This window comes from Ammospiza nelsoni, chromosome Z (assembly GCF_027579445.1).
Source record: "Ammospiza nelsoni isolate bAmmNel1 chromosome Z, bAmmNel1.pri, whole genome shotgun sequence".
Taxonomy (NCBI): domain Eukaryota; kingdom Metazoa; phylum Chordata; class Aves; order Passeriformes; family Passerellidae; genus Ammospiza; species Ammospiza nelsoni.
Genome location: NC_080669.1, coordinates 75,623,911 through 75,640,728, shown reverse-complemented (window position 1 = coordinate 75,640,728; position 16,818 = coordinate 75,623,911). Strand labels below are relative to the sequence as shown.

At 40.6% G+C, this 16,818-nt stretch overlaps 1 protein-coding gene across 7 annotated transcripts in view; it reads left to right on the top strand.

Annotated features, from left to right (window-relative positions):
- The window catches only part of OSMR (oncostatin M receptor), a 30,880-nt gene extending 14,312 nt beyond the window's left edge, over positions 1-16,568 (top strand). For 4 of the 7 annotated variants that reach the window (XM_059492280.1, XM_059492281.1, XM_059492279.1 and 1 more), the window contains 12 exons: positions 1,256-1,413; positions 3,411-3,547; positions 4,840-4,993; positions 5,523-5,599; positions 6,012-6,234; positions 6,756-6,938; positions 8,108-8,209; positions 8,650-8,829; positions 10,465-10,629; positions 11,820-11,898; positions 12,190-12,262; positions 13,233-16,568. In XM_059492280.1, the coding sequence (XP_059348263.1) occupies positions 1,256-1,413; positions 3,411-3,547; positions 4,840-4,993; positions 5,523-5,599; positions 6,012-6,234; positions 6,756-6,938; positions 8,108-8,209; positions 8,650-8,829; positions 10,465-10,629; positions 11,820-11,898; positions 12,190-12,262; positions 13,233-13,688 (1,987 nt within the window). In that variant the 3' untranslated portion in view covers positions 13,689-16,568. Of the gene's footprint in view, positions 1-1,255; positions 1,414-3,410; positions 3,548-4,839; positions 4,994-5,522; positions 5,600-6,011; positions 6,235-6,755; positions 6,939-8,107; positions 8,210-8,649; positions 8,830-10,464; positions 10,630-11,480; positions 11,796-11,819; positions 11,899-12,189; positions 12,263-13,232 lie in introns of those variants that run through there. The other 3 variants (XM_059492282.1, XM_059492284.1, XM_059492286.1) reach the window with 3 other exon arrangements.
- The last annotated feature ends 250 nt before the right edge of the window (positions 16,569-16,818 follow it).

Sequence of the window (16,818 nt, the reverse complement as noted above, 5' to 3'; positions counted from 1 at the left end):
CATTGTTATATTAATTCTGATCTGTGCTGTACCAGTTACCTTTCCTTCTTTCCCTTAGAATCTGTGGATTTGTCCATGTAATTAGCTGCTTTCCTTTTTCCACCTCACTGATCACTTATTTAACAAAGCTTGAGCAGTGCAGAACTGCTCTGATTCATACTAACTATAACAAAGTTGGCAGTCCTTTAGATCAAGTTCTGCCTGATAAAGCATATTCTAACCATTCTTTTAGTTAATATGTTTGGATATTGTTCAATAGGTATGAAGACACCCTGAATTCAGGATGTAGATAACTTAAAAGTATAACATAATTATTGGGTAGCACATAAAACAAACAGATAATTAGGATCTCATCAGCAGGTAGGCTGAGTATTAGTGTGCTCATGATCCATTGACACTAATTCTGACTCAAACTTAGCACTCTGCCTGTTTGTTTTCCTTTCTCCCTAGTTGTTTTCCTTTAGGATTTTAGAACTTTACTTGTTGATGTTATCCTTCTTGAGTCCTTGAGCCACTGACAATCCAATCTCAAATGTCCTTCTTGTGTCTATAATTTCTGTAGTTTCAGCTGGCTTGTTTACTTTAAAAAAAATCTGCAGACTTTCTCAAGGCTCTTTCTTAGCAGCGTGAGTCAAGGCTACACAGCTGTGGCATATCAGACACGGCCCTTACATGAGGAGAGAGGCTTTACAGCAAGGCCTGCAGAGAAAGGGTAACTCATAGAACAGGACAGGTCATAACCACAACAAACTTTCATCAAAAGATCTCAGCAGAAAACAGGACAGCATTGCACATACCTTCCTGTTCTCTGCATCACTCACTTCCATTAAGATACTGTGATGCTGTAGGCAGCATTCTGATTTAAAAATGGAAGGTCAGAAGATGCACTTCAAGATGCAGTTGAAATTACAACTTCATTTAAAAGCTTGGTGATAAACATGTAAATTATTTAAGTCTTTGCAAATAAGTCTCTGATTTAGACTATCCATAAGGAAATTTCTAAAAGCAATGTAGATGTATCTTAAAAAGACAAACCTGGATTTCAAAGGAAACTTTCTTTTAAGAGTGTTTGTATTCATCATACATCAAGCTAAGATAAAGAAGTGGGTGGCTTCTTATATAAGACCCCTCAGCTTTATTTTTTATGATGCTGTATTCTAATTGGACATCAGAAAATTCCAAGATCTGTGTTGATTGTATATTATGGACAACATCTTTCTTTGCCCTGCCTCCAGCCTCTCACTTGCTTTGATAGGTCATCCCAGAAAATGGCTCTGTGCGAAGCAAGTTGTCCTGAGCAGTGCTCATGCTCTTGGGATATAGGCCAGCAGTGGGTCTGGAATGTCACAGTGACTGTGGAAAACCCACTGGGAAAGAAATCTGCCACTGATGTTTTTGATGTAAAACACAGAGGTAAGGGGTTTTTTCTGTGCCTTTGTTTAGGGCTTTTTATTGCTCCTTCTGAGCTTGATACTTCTGTGCCTCTGTTTAAAGTGTTGAAGTCCTTGATTTTTATCTTCACAGTTTAATTACTTATCTGTCCCTGTGCTACAGTTACCTGCTCTCTCTTCAGTTTCATCTTTGGGAAGTTGTGTAAATGGTAGAAAGCAGCTTTACTCCAAAGGTCAGATTTGGTTATTGGAATGACCCCTTAATGTTTTGAAATCTGCTGCTTTGCTGAAGCTGGTTAATGGAAGAGAAAGAAAATGATGCAAGGATATAAAATGGGGAGTTTAAGCAAAATATATGTGTAGGTTACTCGGGAATTGGTATGATACAAGATGTGATACATGTTTAAGAGCTATTTCTGGGGAAAAAGTGATGGTGCTAATCTGCTCTTGGTGCTAATATGGGACAGTAACCTCCACTGTGCTACTGTAAGGGAGGAAGAGAGGTTCATTGGTGACAAAAACCATGTTATTCTCTGAGAAGTATCTAATGGCCGTGGGTCCTTGTTCCCTAGTAGTTGCATCCTTTATCTCAGTGTGCTCTGGGTCCCATAAGTTCCTTCCTACTCTTGCCTCAAAACAGCTGGGTGTTTCTTCAGTCTCCAGCAGTATTTCCAGTTCTCCTTGAGTCCTCTGCAGTGTTCCCCAGGTCCTGGGGCTGCCTTACCTGTTTGAAGATGCAGGAGGCATCATGTGCTTCGTGCAGCTCAGAAACTGACAGGACAGTGGCCTAGAGGGCTGTTGGTGTAACTGCTGCACCCTGGCACTGCTTCCTTCCTCAGAGGCATTGCTGACAGTTTTGCAAGCCATGCTTTGTTATGTGAAGGAACTTATGTTAAATGTCTGTGTTAGATTTGTCCCAAAGAGGCATGACAATTCTAAAATTTGATTATCTGATTGTTTGGAAGTGGAAGAAACAGGTCAAGAAAGTAGAGGAGTAAACTGACAGATTTTAGGGAGATGACACAATGTCCTTAACTCAGTTTTCATGGGAAGTCAGGCTAGAATAGTTTACATTCAATGTGCTAAGTACATTAAAATTTCTTAAAATATTCTTTTTCCAGTCCTAGTGATAGTTGCAAGTTAAAGAAATTATGTATAATGCTTATGATGCGTTTTTAATAGTGATTCCTGTAAAATCCTTCATGTTTTTTCTGATCCTGCAAATATTAACATTAGAATTTTCCCTTCCTTAAAGGATGATAGTAAATAAAGGAAAATGTAAATTCACTGCTTCCAATTTTGCATGTGGTAGGTTGGACCTTCTATATCAAAGGCAAACTCTTTTGATTAGGAAAGTCCTTGAATTGTATTTCATGGACTAGTGTAATTCAATCACGTAATTTGTGAAGTTTCAGGATAAACGGCCAAGGCTGTAAGCATACCCCTCCCCTGCATTGCCATGACCTCACAATGCATTGGTCCCTCACTATTATACTGATATTATGGGAAAGTTTGAGATTTACTTCACTTGCTGAATAATCTTACACAGCAGTAAAGGATCTCAGGAATCTTTTGGAAGATTCCTGAGTGCACTGGCACTGTTTACCAGAGTGTAACTACTGACAGGAGTCAGTGTTGGGGTTATGAATAAAATTTCTGTTGAAGAGGCCCAATTCTGGGGTGTAGGAATTTGTTAAATGTTACCATGTTACATCAGGAGCTTCTGCCAGGCCCTGTGGTAGAGGATTTTGATCGTTTGCAATAAATGTCTCTCTTCCTTTTGTCCATGATGTTTTAAAACATTTCTAAGTCAGTACAAGGGGATTTTTAAACCTTGTGTAACATTTACTTACATTTACATTCTGAAATGAAGTTTTACAATTTATGTGTGTTTCTTCTAAATTAGAAGAAAAATATCTGTATTTTTAATTTGCTTTTACTACTCAGCTAAAATATCTTAATATACTATTGCATGTATTTTATGTTTTTCAAGAGCTAACTCAGATTTTCCATTGGCAGTGTATCCCACTGCACCTTTCCAGGTTTGGGAAGATTGCAGAGATACAGAAATGACATTACACTGGAACTACAAAAACACTGAAATTGAACTCTTTTGTCAGACTGAAGTGGTCCAACCTGATGGCAAAGTAGAACTGGTATGAAACCTGAATTTCCTAAACAAAAACATAGTCAGAGTCTTTTTAATGTGATTAAAAAATAATTCCCCAGCAATACAAATACACTGTAAGTCTTGTGAGTGTGTTGATGTGTCTATTTTCTGGATTTGTTTGCTTCCCAAGTTCTACACTGATTATGCAGTCCATGTGGGCAGGTGCTGTTGGCTCTGATTCACACTCCAAGCACTGCCGGTACCCTGTCAGAAGTACGTGTGACTGGTCTGACTGTGTTGCTCAGTGCTCTGCTGAATGGGTTCTGAGATTTGTTGAAGCTAGTGAGAACACTGAAGGGCCTAATAACTCTAAAGTTGTATAATGTAATTATACAATTTATATATATATATATAAAATGTAATTGATATACATTAGCTACTGGTAGTCTTGATTTGTTTTTGTTGCTCATGTTATTTCACACTCACCAGAGCAGCATTGAAGGCTTCTTTTGTATCAGTCCAAGCTTTTTCTGTGTGCTGTTGACTGTAGTTAATTGCAGAGAATCTGGTTTCTAGTGATGGAATCCCAGAACAGTTTTTCTTCCCTTCCTCTTCAAGCTTCTTGAAGATTATTCAACTAGATTCCTTATCTTTTTCCACAAATGGTGAGCTTGATGGACGCTTTGCCTGTTTACTGTCACCTCTCTGTAGCTGTTTTCTTAGAAGACAGCTTGCCTCTAGCACATTAGAATGGCACAGTGCAGATCACAGTCAAAAAGCCACAGATCACAGTCAAGCTGTGTTCTCTCCTGATTGTAGCTGTCAGATCAAGTGACTGCTGCAGTTGGCCATTGCAGGAGACAGTTTTGAGGAGAGGCGTAAAAGCATGTTGGCTTTTCGACTCTTACCAGAACTCACTCTCTCTCTTGGGAGAGAGTGAGGTAAAGGCTGGGAAAAAGACATGGAGGGAGAAGGTGGCTGTAGATTGCTCTGCATAGATCTGGAACAGCATCCTACTTTTGTATGAGGTAATAGCCCAAGACTCTATGAGGCCAAGATTTCAGTAAATTCCCTCCTGGATGTAAAAAGTACTCATGTGGAGGGTTCTGAGTGACTCAGACAGTTATACAGAGGTGGCTTCCAGCCCTCTTTTTGAATCTCCCACTGTTTTGATCTTGTGCATTATTTGCCTTTTTTTGATTGTTGTTCCATGACTGCCTTTCCCAAGTGGCCCTTAACTGGCTCTTGCAGGGTATAGAGGAGGAGCTGTTTTCCCAGAGAAGAGCACCTTGCTGAGGACGCTGCTATCTGTGCCTGTTGTGTCTTTGTGTTTTGCAGCACAACAGCTCCGTGGCGGACTCTCGGCGCGTCACGGTGCGCGGGCTGCGGCCGCACACGGAGTACACGGCCAGGGTGCGCTGCGCGGCAGCCAGGCACTTCTGGAGGTGGAGTGAGTGGAGCCAACCCCTGACCGCCAGAACAAAGGAAGGAAGTATGTCCAACCTCTTGAGAAACAGAGTTTGAGGGATGTTCCTTGCTTGTACCTCTCTTTGCTGTTTTTTTGTTACTCTTCCACTGTTAGTTAAAGCCGAGGCCTATCGCATGCATAGAAGAAACACACTAAGCAAACTCCAAGAAGATGACTTCTTAATTAATTTTCAGCCTACCTGATAGTCTCAGATATTCCCTGCAGTGGAGGCAGTGGGAAATCCAGTTGAGTGGGAAGATGGACAGACTGAGTTACAGTACTCTGTGAGGCCTGGAGGAATGGTGCAGAGGTGGGAACAAGAGTCTGGTGACGGCAAACAAAGATTTTCTAGGGAAATCAAGCAGACTTTAATTCAGAAAAAGGAATAAAGGGAAAATGGTGTTAAAGGATAGTGTTTGGGAAAGACCCAGAAGTGATGGGAAAAAGAAGGTGTTGTGAGTGGAATTTCTTGAAATGGGAGGAAGCAGTTAAACTGCCTATCCTTTCTACAGGACAGTATTCTCATTTTATTGTTTTGCTATATTGATTGCAGCTCCATCAGGGAAACTGGACATATGGAGAGAAATTACACCAGTTTTTGGGGGACGAAATGTGACCTTGTTCTGGAAGGTGAGACATCTCTACAAAAATAAAAACAAAGCCCTTCATAAGGGGGGGTTGGAAATTTCTCTCATGATTTGTGTGCAGCTGATAGCAATTCAATATGAAAATGTCTTTTACAAATCTAAAACAAATTGCATATAAAATATCTCAGAACATGTGTAGCTATGATGGTGTGCTGTCCTGGAATTTCAGACACACAATTTTGGTTTTCCAAGTATTAGAACAAATCAGATCCCATAAACAAGGCTTCTCCATTTCCATTTTGACCAGTATGTATGAATGCATGGAAACAAACGTTTATATTCTTACAGATATAACACATCCTGTTAGTTACTTAAAATTCTGAATGATCCTCTCATGTTTTTTTAGCAAAACTTACTAAGTTATTGTTCTCTTCCTCCATAACTTTTTTTCTCAGCAAACACCAAGTTTTCAAGCAAATGGAAAAATTATTTCATATGAAGTGACCTGGGAAAAAATAGAAGATGACTCCCAGCCTGAAAGCATCTCTTTTTCTTCAGTCTACAATAGCACAAGGATTTTCCTTGATAACCATTCCTACAGAATCAGTGTCATGGCAAAGAACAATGTTAATTTTTCACTTCCTTCAATATTGATCATCTCTAGAGCTACAGATAACAGTAGGAGTATTTTCAGTTATAATTGTATTACTAGAGTTTTGTTTCTACCTGTTTGGAGTGAAGACATAATTTATCATCTTGGGCAACAAATTTACCTTACCTCTTAACTCACACTACTGCTGTCTGAAAATTACAACTGTATGTTTTCCTACCGGGTAGCAGCTTAAATGCAGAGAATGTCTCCACAGAGCAAAATACATTTAGCCTAAAACTAGGGCTCAGACCTGTACTGGGTGCCTTGATGGTGCTGCCAGTGCCAGTGTGATTGGCCTCTTGTGGCTCTCTGACTCTAAGTTTCTGCAGCTCATGTTTTTTTGTGAATATGTAGTAACACTTGCTGGATGGTTTCTGAGGTGTCAGCTTTCAGTGTGTGGAGGACCCCTTATGTCATTTAGCGAAGGAATGCAACTGTTTTATTGTTGTTTTCACCTGGTTAGTGTAGGAACTGTATTGATCTTCATTTATGAGTCTGAAGTGTCATTCAGGTCAGTAATAAGAACTTCTGTTTTGTTTGTTCATAGGCACTGAAGAGCTTAAGGAAGGACAGGTTAATGGTACAGATGATGGCATTTTTCTGTCCTGGGAGCCCAGAAGTATATATGACAGTTACATTATTGATTGGTGTAACTTTCCCAGGTTGCAGCCTTGTGATTTGCAGTGGAAGAGGTTTGGACCCAACATTTCCAGTGCTGTGATCAGCTCAGGTAAAAGCCAAATAAAGATTCTTTCTGACTGTGCAGCAGTCCTTCAAGTTGTGGGCAAACAAATAATATTTTTATATTTTGAATATTGAATTCCATGCTTGAATTCCAGGTGTAATTCTTCAAAGGCATGTGACATCATGTTTTTTCTACCAAAATAATTAGACACCACAAATTTACCAGCACCATTAAGCCTTGGAAGGCAGCATACTATATTAGAAAAGTTAACACAGTTGACAAAACCTTTTCTGAGTGCTTCTTGAAAGAGGATGGTGAGGTTAATGAAGCATTGAAAATAATTTAGCAATAGAGATGCAGAAGGGAGCTCTATCCTAGCTGTAACATCGATCAGGAGTTTAGACTCAGGCAGTTTAAACACACAATGTAGTGAGAGGTTTGGTGCTGTCAGTGTGCCACAAATGATGTGTCTCAGCACCAGTCCTTGATTAGAGGATCAGTTGCGTGTTTTTTATCCTGGTTGTGGCCAGTAGACCTAAATCCTTTCTGTGTGAAAGTTTCTCTGATATGCTTCCATAGCTGCAAGAATTTAGCTTTCCTGGTGTCTCTCAAGCTGAGAGCTCGCTTTGGAATGAAATCCATTTGAACAAAATTTGATTGAACACACATAAATTTGAAATAAAGGAACTGCACCTCAATTCACACAAATATACAGAAACCTGCGTGTGATGAAGGGGACTGTGGTAATACAAGGGAAGAATATTGTCAAATTCTTCAGTGGTTTGTACTTGCTTAATGTGAATGGGAGTGGATGTCAGTGAGGAGACCAAGGAATCCTGATACCTGGTAGTGTGTCTGCATCAGATGTTCTAAAACACAACCTTTTCCTGTGCCAGAAATGTAAATTAAATTGTCTTTCTTTATGGTGCATTTGGAGTTTATTGTTCAGTCACCTTGAATACTGCATAGGGAAAAAAAAAATATATATATATAAACCTCTCTCCCAATTCTCTCTTGCAGACAGAGTTAAATGTGTTTAATTCATGTGATGCACACCAAGAACTGGTTTGCCCTCTGTCTCCTTCAGTTGCTTTAATAGCACCATAGCACTCAGAGAAGGTGTCTAATAGGTTATTCACCTTGGTAGGAAGCAATTAAAGAAAAGTAACATGGAAAGACAAACCATAGCCTATTTTTATTCAACTGTTTTCTAGCTGCTTTTGTGCCGGGGGTGAGATATAAATTCCACGTCTATGGATCTGTTGCTAGTAGAGCCTCATTACTGGAAAAGAAGATTGGTTATCTTAAGGAGCTGCGTAAGTTGGCAACATATTTGGGGCTTGTGCATTTGCTAAATGGATTTGTCACAAATAGAATAATTGCCTCCTCCTACAGCTAGATAAAATTGGAGGTTTTGTGTTCTTTTTGTATCTTTATTGAGGCATTTAAAGGTTCTATATCAACATACAGGTCCTACATGGAGGATATTTGGCTAGTGCAGTGACCAGATAGAGCCCATTTATATTAGGAGAGCTGAACAAAGCTGTGATTATCAGTTATTGCTTCGTGTATTACGTGGATGCATGAAAGCTCTGTGAAGCTGACATTTTTGCAGGGAACTCTGGCTTTGTTCAGCTTTTAAATACAAGAAAGATGTAAACATAAACACCACATGGGAGTGTGGATTTTTCAAATGATAAGAGAAAACAGTCTTGAAGAGTAATTGCAAGTTTAACTCGAATTTCCTTTCTTCCAGCTCCTCATCTTGACCCTATTGTGAGAAAAGTTGATCTGACTTACAATTCAGTAACACTGTCTTGGGATTCTTATCTCACAAATGAGTCAGAGCCTGGTTTTGTAAGAGGCTACCATGTTTATGTGTCACCAATACAAGGGAACTGCAATTTGAAAGGATCAAAAAAGCACATTCTTTCAGGTAACTGAGCTCTCTGCTACAGAAGGTTCTGCCATTGATGCAGGTGGCAGAACCTTCTGTTGGTATTGCAGCATCTTAGAAAGTTCACATTAGGCAGTCTGGCTGGCTCATTCAGCTGTCTCTAGATTTCAACACTTGTTGCTTTTGGTTCCACTCTGTGCTTGAGGTGCTGGTAGGGAGAAGTGATTCCTGGCTTTAGAGTGATTTACAACCCACATCCTGTTGTCCATGACTCCTTTTTAGCTCCGGAAAAGACTTTGGTTCTATAGGAGGAGATCTGCCTCTTGTGATGCGAGTTCTGGATGAATGTTGAAAAACATCTGTTTGTGGTCTAATTGGATAGAAGTCATGGGCATGTTGGTCTTATTAGGATTTGGAGTATTTTAGAAACACATGAGATACAATTTATTTCCTTCAAAATTGGAGCACTGTATAAATTCCCCGTGTAAATTCTTTTTTAGTGAAAGTATTTTTGTGTGTACTCTACAGTGGAGTTCCTTCAGCAGAACTGAGCTGTGAAGTGGCACAAAGCCACAAATTTGTCTCAGACCTTTCCATTATAATTTTCAGATGCTTCCAACACATTAAAAGAATTTTTATTTTTTTTTTCCATGCCTCTTCTTCTGCTTGGATCATGTCCTGTGTTCTGCTGATTAGACTAGTGCCAGGATGAAGAGTAGTTTGAGCTGAGGGAGGCTTATGTAGCAGTTCTTGTCAGAACTGAACTAACCATATAAGTACCATAATTCTATAAGTAATCCCAGTTACACTTTAAAAAGTTTAAATCAAAGATTTTCTGTTTCACTGGTTCTGCTAGCAGACAAGGGGTGTGACTGAAAACAGCAGAAATAAGCTAACCCTTTTCTCCCTGGGGTTTGGGAGTTGCACAGTAGAGAGGCAAAAGAGCTGAGCTCTTTTTTCAGGCAGAGGTTTCTTGCTTTTGATTGTCTTCAAAGAAGTTGACATAAACTTAAGGGCTAAAGAATTCTGGTAAGAAAAAAAGAAATGGCAAAACTCAAATAATTCTGGTACAATGCTCAGGGAAAAAGAAATTAAAATAAACAAGGTTCAGTCTTTGACAACAAATTGTTAAGTGTCTGCCAGAGGAGGGCAATTCTGTGGCCAGTCCAGTTAGAAGGGATGTGAGTCCAGCCCAGTGGCAGTGAGTCAGGATGCATCATCCTTCCCAGAGTAAAGCCTGCAAATTACAAAGAAGGCGGATTGCAAATGTTTTGTTATTTCAGTTAACTGGTTTTGTAATATTTTGTGGACAACTTATTGCAGCCTTTGAGTACCTAACAGGGGGCTTATAAAAAAAGTCAGAGAGGGGTTTCTTACCAGGGCCTGTACTGATGGGACAAGTGGTAATGGTTTTAAACCAAAAGAGTGTAGGTTTAGATTAGCTGTCAGGAGAGGATTTACTGTGAGGGTAGTGAGGCTCTGGAACAGGTTGCCCAGAGAAGCTGTGGATGTCTGGAAGTGTTCAAGGCCAGGCTGGATGGGGCTGAGTAACCTGGTCTAGTGGAAGGTGTCCCTGTCCACGGAAGAGGAGATGGAACTAGGTGATCCTTAGAGTCCCTTCTAACCCAGAACATTCTGTGATCTAGTGATTCTATGTGATCTGTTTTCTTTTAGATGAATCAGAACTATGTAAATACACAATTGAAAACCCAGAAGAAAAGAGATACACCGTGAAACACCTGATGCCAAACACAAAATACAAAATAGTGGTTAAAGCATTTACAGGTGGAGGAGAGACTCCCATTGTTAACTTTAGATACATAGATACACCATATAACTGTGAGTACTGGCTGTGAATAATATCCCCTAGCAGAAGGATGGGATGATTTAAAATGTTGTTATAATCTTCCTTCTTAAGGGAAAGCATTTAATTCAATGCAACATTCACTTAAGAAAGAATCCAACTGAGAAATGATACGAGCATATCAACATGGCATTTTGATACTTCTAAGTAGAAAGGATTTTTTCTAAATTTTAAAATGAGCCTAATTTGCATCTTTATTTAAGTCTTATATCCTTCTGGGAAACAGCTCAATATATGCACATTTGCATACCTAGTGAGTCCTGTTTGTTAGAACTCATTGAAGAATTGTATTTAGATTTAACTGTTTTTCTAATATAGGGAAAAACCTACACACTTGTGTGCAAACAGGTAATTCCTGTATGGACTCTTGAACTTCCAATGTTGATTCTTAGTCTCATCAGTCTTTAAAACTGTTGCCAAGTTCACTCCTTCATAAGTCAGTACAGAAGGGTTGTTGGCATGGGCACAGTAGTTTGCTAACTGGGCAGATTTGATCACCAAAGCAGAAGAGGAAATCACTTACCCAAAACTTTTTCCCTTGAAAACACCAGTCAGCATAGTTGTGAAACTTAGGATCCAGACTAGAGATGCCTGGTTTTGAAAAACTTGTTAGGTTTGGAGATGAAGGGGAAGGGCAGCCTCAGCTGTTCGTGAACAGCATAGCCTGAGGCTGTCTTCCAGCTAGGAGGAAATACTGAGATCCCTGTATCAGCATAAATCCTAGGAAACTTGAACACTTGTGTAGTGCTTTTCTTGCTATAGACAGTCCAAAATGGAAGTACAGATGTTGTTCATGTCTCACAGTAAAAATCTGTCTTCTTTGCAGGTCTGGGAGAAAACCTGAAACAATACTTAAATGAGGTTGTCATTGCCTTACTTTTGAAAATTAGTCTTACAGCTAAGGTGCCAATATGAGGGCAAATAAAAAGAAATCTAGTTATAATTCCATTCTGGTAAAGGGAGTCAAGGTCTAAAGGCTTACAGAGTTATCCCAGAAACTCCAGCCAAGCTACCTTGCAACCGTGGAGCACACAGTTTTACTGCTGAGTTAGTGGTAGGCATCCCATGCAGACTTGATGTTATTTTTGCCCCAGAAACTCAAACTAAATTGAATTTAACATGTGAGAAGTTAAAACCTAAATTTTAAAGTATTTTTGTTCCACAGCAAACATGCTGTACTTTATATTCCTGCTAGTGATAGTTCCAACGCTAGTAGCAGCTATTTGCCACTGGAAGATGAAGTGGTAAGTTGTAATGCATGTTTCTGTTGTATATTACTAATATAGAGAATATTACTAATCTAATTCACAAACCACTGCTGCAGCTTGTTGCTTCGACCCCATTGAAAGGCCTCATTCATTTTCTTCCTTTGGCTGTCTGATTCTGTGGATGTTTAAAGTACTTGGCTTGTGGTGTTTCTGAGACACTGGTCATCTGCTGCTGTGCCTCTACATATCTGTGGGTGGCTTCTGCTGGTTGAGTGTGTGCTTTTATAGGAGAACAAAAATTCATTTGCTTTGGTCTCTCATTTCCAGGGTGAAGGAATGGTGCTGTCCTGTAATACCTAGTCCTAACAAGAGCAAAGTGCTGTCATTCAAAGAGTTTAAGGTAAGATCACTGAAAATCTGGAGTTTTTAATTTGTACATTCTTTGCTTAGGAGATTTTTTAAAAATTATTCATGTGTTGACTGCATTTAAAAATTAACTTCTTGTCAGTTTTTGTGTTGACTACATTTAATCATTATATTTAATATTACCGTTTAGTGGAAAACTCTCCTTTTGACATCTATGTGACTCTGCAGTGACTAGCTTATATTTCAGTCTGTTGCTGCAGAAAGAAAATAAAGAATAAATGAAATCTTTTGATCAGCAGGTGATTCCTCCAGTGTTACTGTTCAAACCCCTGCACTGTCTGAACTCAGAGCAGCCCAGAGGGTCCTGGGCTTCCCTGCAGCCCGGGGCTGTGTCTGCCCCGGTGCCCCCGGGAGGACCCCGCAGGGCCGTGCAGTGGCCCCGGGAGGATGCTGGAGGTTCTGCCAGGCGCTGCCAGGCCTGGCTGGGAGAACAGGATTGGCAAAAGGCCTTCAGCTGCTTCTGTAGCCCGTTTGAACTGGGAGCTGCTGCTTCTGTGCCCACTGCAGGGGGCTCCAAAGCCTTTGCCCTGTACAGGTGGAGCTGCTGGTGTTCTCTGAACAGCAGCCTGAGAGCGAGGAGTGAAGTACACCTAGCAGCCACTGCTGCTGTCTTCCAGTTGCTTCTGCCTCAAACTACAGCCAGCACACATCAAACACTTGGCAAAGTCTTTAGAGTAGAGGGATGTGGTTCCTTCCTCAAATACAGTCGTCGTGAGTTTACTTAAAAAAGAAGTCTCTAAATAAATAATCTGATAAATTTCACATAAAATACAGCTTCCATTGAACATCCTCTACGTGGGTTTTCCTTGAAATTAATTTATTTGAAAAGGGAAAACTAAAAAAACACTGTGTGGGAATATTAGAATTCTTTAAAGTGATCACTCTCTTCTCAATTCTGGGCTTCTTTCATTGAGTCATTTTTTTGTTTAATGGTTCTCTCGCAGATGGATTCTGAGAAAGTGCTGAAGATAAATGACTGCCTTCCTGACACGCTAGCCGTGGACAGTAATGCTGATGCTCATAAGTTGCATCCTGTTACCTGGAGCCCCGTATCTTCAACACCAACTGAAGATAACACTGATGGTCACAATTCTTCGTGGATTTACTCTAGTGAAAATGTAGCAAGGGACTTTCCACCCACAGCTACACCTCAAACTCATACTTGTTTTGAGAATTTTGCTTATTCTTCTCCACTTGGGGCTGAATCTGATCCCTACCAAATACCAGAGACACTGGAAGCAGGCAAGATAAACCAGGCAGTGGTGCTGTACCAACCACAATGCTACATAGATATTTTTCATGAGGATGCAGCCTCAGCCATCAGAGAAACAGGTGAGAGAAAGAACAGTCTGAAATACATCTCCCAAACAGATGTGTGCTGGCTGGGGGGGAGGCTTTGATGTTCTGTCCTCCAGTGAGTCCATCCAGTGTTCGGCTACACACTATAAATGAGAATTTCTAAAGCCACAACTTATTGTGATTAGGGTTCTCACAAGCCCACATACCTGACTTCCATTAATAGCAAAGGCAAAGCTGTTGTTCCTGGACCAGTTTTGAGCACTGATTTGCACAGGAGTTGTGTGTGTTATGGTTCCATTACAACTTATGGGCATTAGATGAGATTTATAGGCTGGTTTGTGGCTTGTGTTATGCAGCACGTTACATCACAGCAATGTCACAGGCTGATGCAGAGAACTGCTTTATTTTGCAGAGATTAAACTATTCATAAAGTAGAGGAGCAAATGAAACAAGGGGGAAGGTTGTGCTGCTCAAGGAGTGTATTTCTCTTGCAGTGTTCTGTGTACTCTGGCCACCCCAGCCAGTGGGTACTGCTGGGCATGGAGCATTACCCAGTCATTTTGGGGTCTGGGCTGGATTTTCTGTCTCTCCAACAATGTAAGGAACCATTGTAGAAGCATTACCTGCACACAGTGTGGCTCATTCCTAGAAGATTTGAAGGAACTTTGACTTCCCCAGGAGTGCTGCCCAGAGCACCCAAATCCACTAATCATCCTTTTATTTCACTTGTGTCCTAGCTACACATGATGTGTGAAAGGGCACAGAAAACAGATTTTCTTGTGGAAGACCCTTGCTTCCTTTTCTTGTAAGGGTATTGTATGGAAGACCTTTATTTCCTTTTCTTCCTTCTTTTCTGGGGCTCCTCACACTTCTGCCTTCTCTGCCTAAAGACCCTTTAAAATCATCTTAACTATACATTGAAGAGATGCAGGGAGTTAGGTGGAAAGGAGTTGGTTTTCCAGGACAGAGGTGGTACCACATGGCAAGGTCTCTGCTGGTGCACATGAGCTGAACTTTTGGCATTGACCCCTGCACTTCCATAGCAAGCCCAAACCAACCAAGCAACCAGACATGGCTGGTGTATGAATCCCATTTGTGAAGGACATCATATTTAGGCTGCATACATCTAGATCTCCCAACAGTACTTTTGCATTTGTTAAAAAAACAAAACCAAAAAACTATTTATTGTAACACTCAGAATCCTTACAGTAGACAGCAGTGAATTTGGCCTTTCATTTTGATTTCAGGAAATTGTACATTTGTAGTGAAGCAGCAGAGTTGTAATTGTAACTCAAAGTCTTGTCATATTTACCTCAGTGCACAAGGAACCCTTTAGTTTTACCCCCTTATGCTGTTTGGAATCTGTCACAAAGTAATGGTTTCAACTTAAGAGCACAGGATAAGCAACTCTCAAAGGTGAAACAAATGAAGGGTCTGACAATTTGATGTTCAGCCTGTTTGCTAAAATGCAATTACTTACCTTCCCTGTGTTTAAGTAGCTGATCACACTTCTAGAAACCAAGCCAGCTGCCGACCAAGTGAGTTCTGAAACTGAACGGTATCTAGTTTTTATACTGTTGCTTACAGATATTGTTGTAATGTCACAAGCTGTGTTGCAACAGGAAAAGCAATAAGGCCTTGCACAGCCTGTGGGCTGAGACAAGCACTGCCTGCAGACAGAGGAGAAGGAAAAGGGGATGTACAAAGATACAGACACAGGGGTGGGCAGACGTGGTTGGAGGTGTTCAGGCCACACTGTGCCATGTTCATCCATGTGCTGTGCACAGGTGGAGGTGGCCCACAGGCCTGAGAGGTAGAGAAGAGTTTTCAGCATGGTGCTTCCTTCCAGCCTCCAGCAGCCTAGTAAGGAAACACAGCCAGGCACATTCTGCTGAAGGGCAAGAGGGTGAGGGAGAAGGCTGATTTGACAGACACATCACAGGGAAACTTCCTCCCTTTATCTTACCCTTTTCTTTGAGTAGAAATGCATGTGAAAGCTTGATACCACAGTATCTTTACAGCTTGGAACACTTGCTTCTCCAGAATGCTTCATCACACTGTATGTACTTGTGTAGCTTAAAAGCCTTACTGTTGGAAAAAAGGTCAGTAAATGTAAGGGAGCTGCTTTGTCACAACCAGTATAAAACTTCTGAGCTGTACATTTCAGAAAAAGGTGTATTTATTCTAAAATGTTGAAAAGGTATCCTAATCAAGTATGTACTAAGGCATTCAGATATAGATGTCAGTCAAAGAAATCAGCGTATCGTACAAAGCATTTCAAATTTTGACATTGCTGCAGTTCCTCCTGCCAGGGGGGCAGCTGCAACCTGGCACAACTCCCAGCTGAGAAAAAGCTGCTGTCACTGAGGCCTGGCTGCAGCAATTCCACCCAGGAGGTGAACGGAGGGGTTTGTGGGTTCAGCCAGTCGTGCCTTCCTGATGGTGGGTGAGACACACGAGCCTGGCTGAGCTCTCACCTCTCAATCCCCTGGCTGCTCCCAGGGAGATCCTCCTGCTCTGATGAAATTCCATTATCTGGACACAGTGACACACTTGACCACATTCCAGGTCCCTGGGTGAGGGAAGGAGCAGCCGGCTCCTCTTTCCCTATAAACCCTTCTGCTTCCTGGCTCCGATGGGGGGTGTTTTGTGAAACCTCCTGTGAACAAATTGTACACAAATGGAGGATTCCAGGAAGGATAATGCCTTTGTGCCGAGGGGCACAGTCTGGGCACCAGAACTGAAGATTAGAGAAGTATTTTGGCATATGTGGAGGAGTGTGTATAATTTTTATATATTAAAACATCTGTCTTGCATTAATGGTTGAATGAGTTCAGAACTGTAATCCTCTATTTTTTTTTTGTTGATAATGCAACATTCACAGCTGTTGTTGAAATGCTAATACTTAAACCATCACATAATTAAACATCATTCTCAGTATGTTAAATTTTTAAAATAAAAATGGTGTGTGAACTATTAAAGAGTCTCTGTGTTTTATATAGCATTAATGTAAAAATTTTGTTTTGGCCAAAAAGTTTTATTTGGGAAGCTTCTGATTGTTCTAGTTAACTAGTAACTTGCAAATACAAATTAAATTCCAATCCCTTTCTCTCTTTCTAATGCTGAGAGGTACATAGGAGACCAGAACAACTATAGGAAGTTTAAGTACATTTTATTAACATTGCATCCCTTTGATAAGACTACGCTTCAGGAGGCCTTTAATGCTCATTG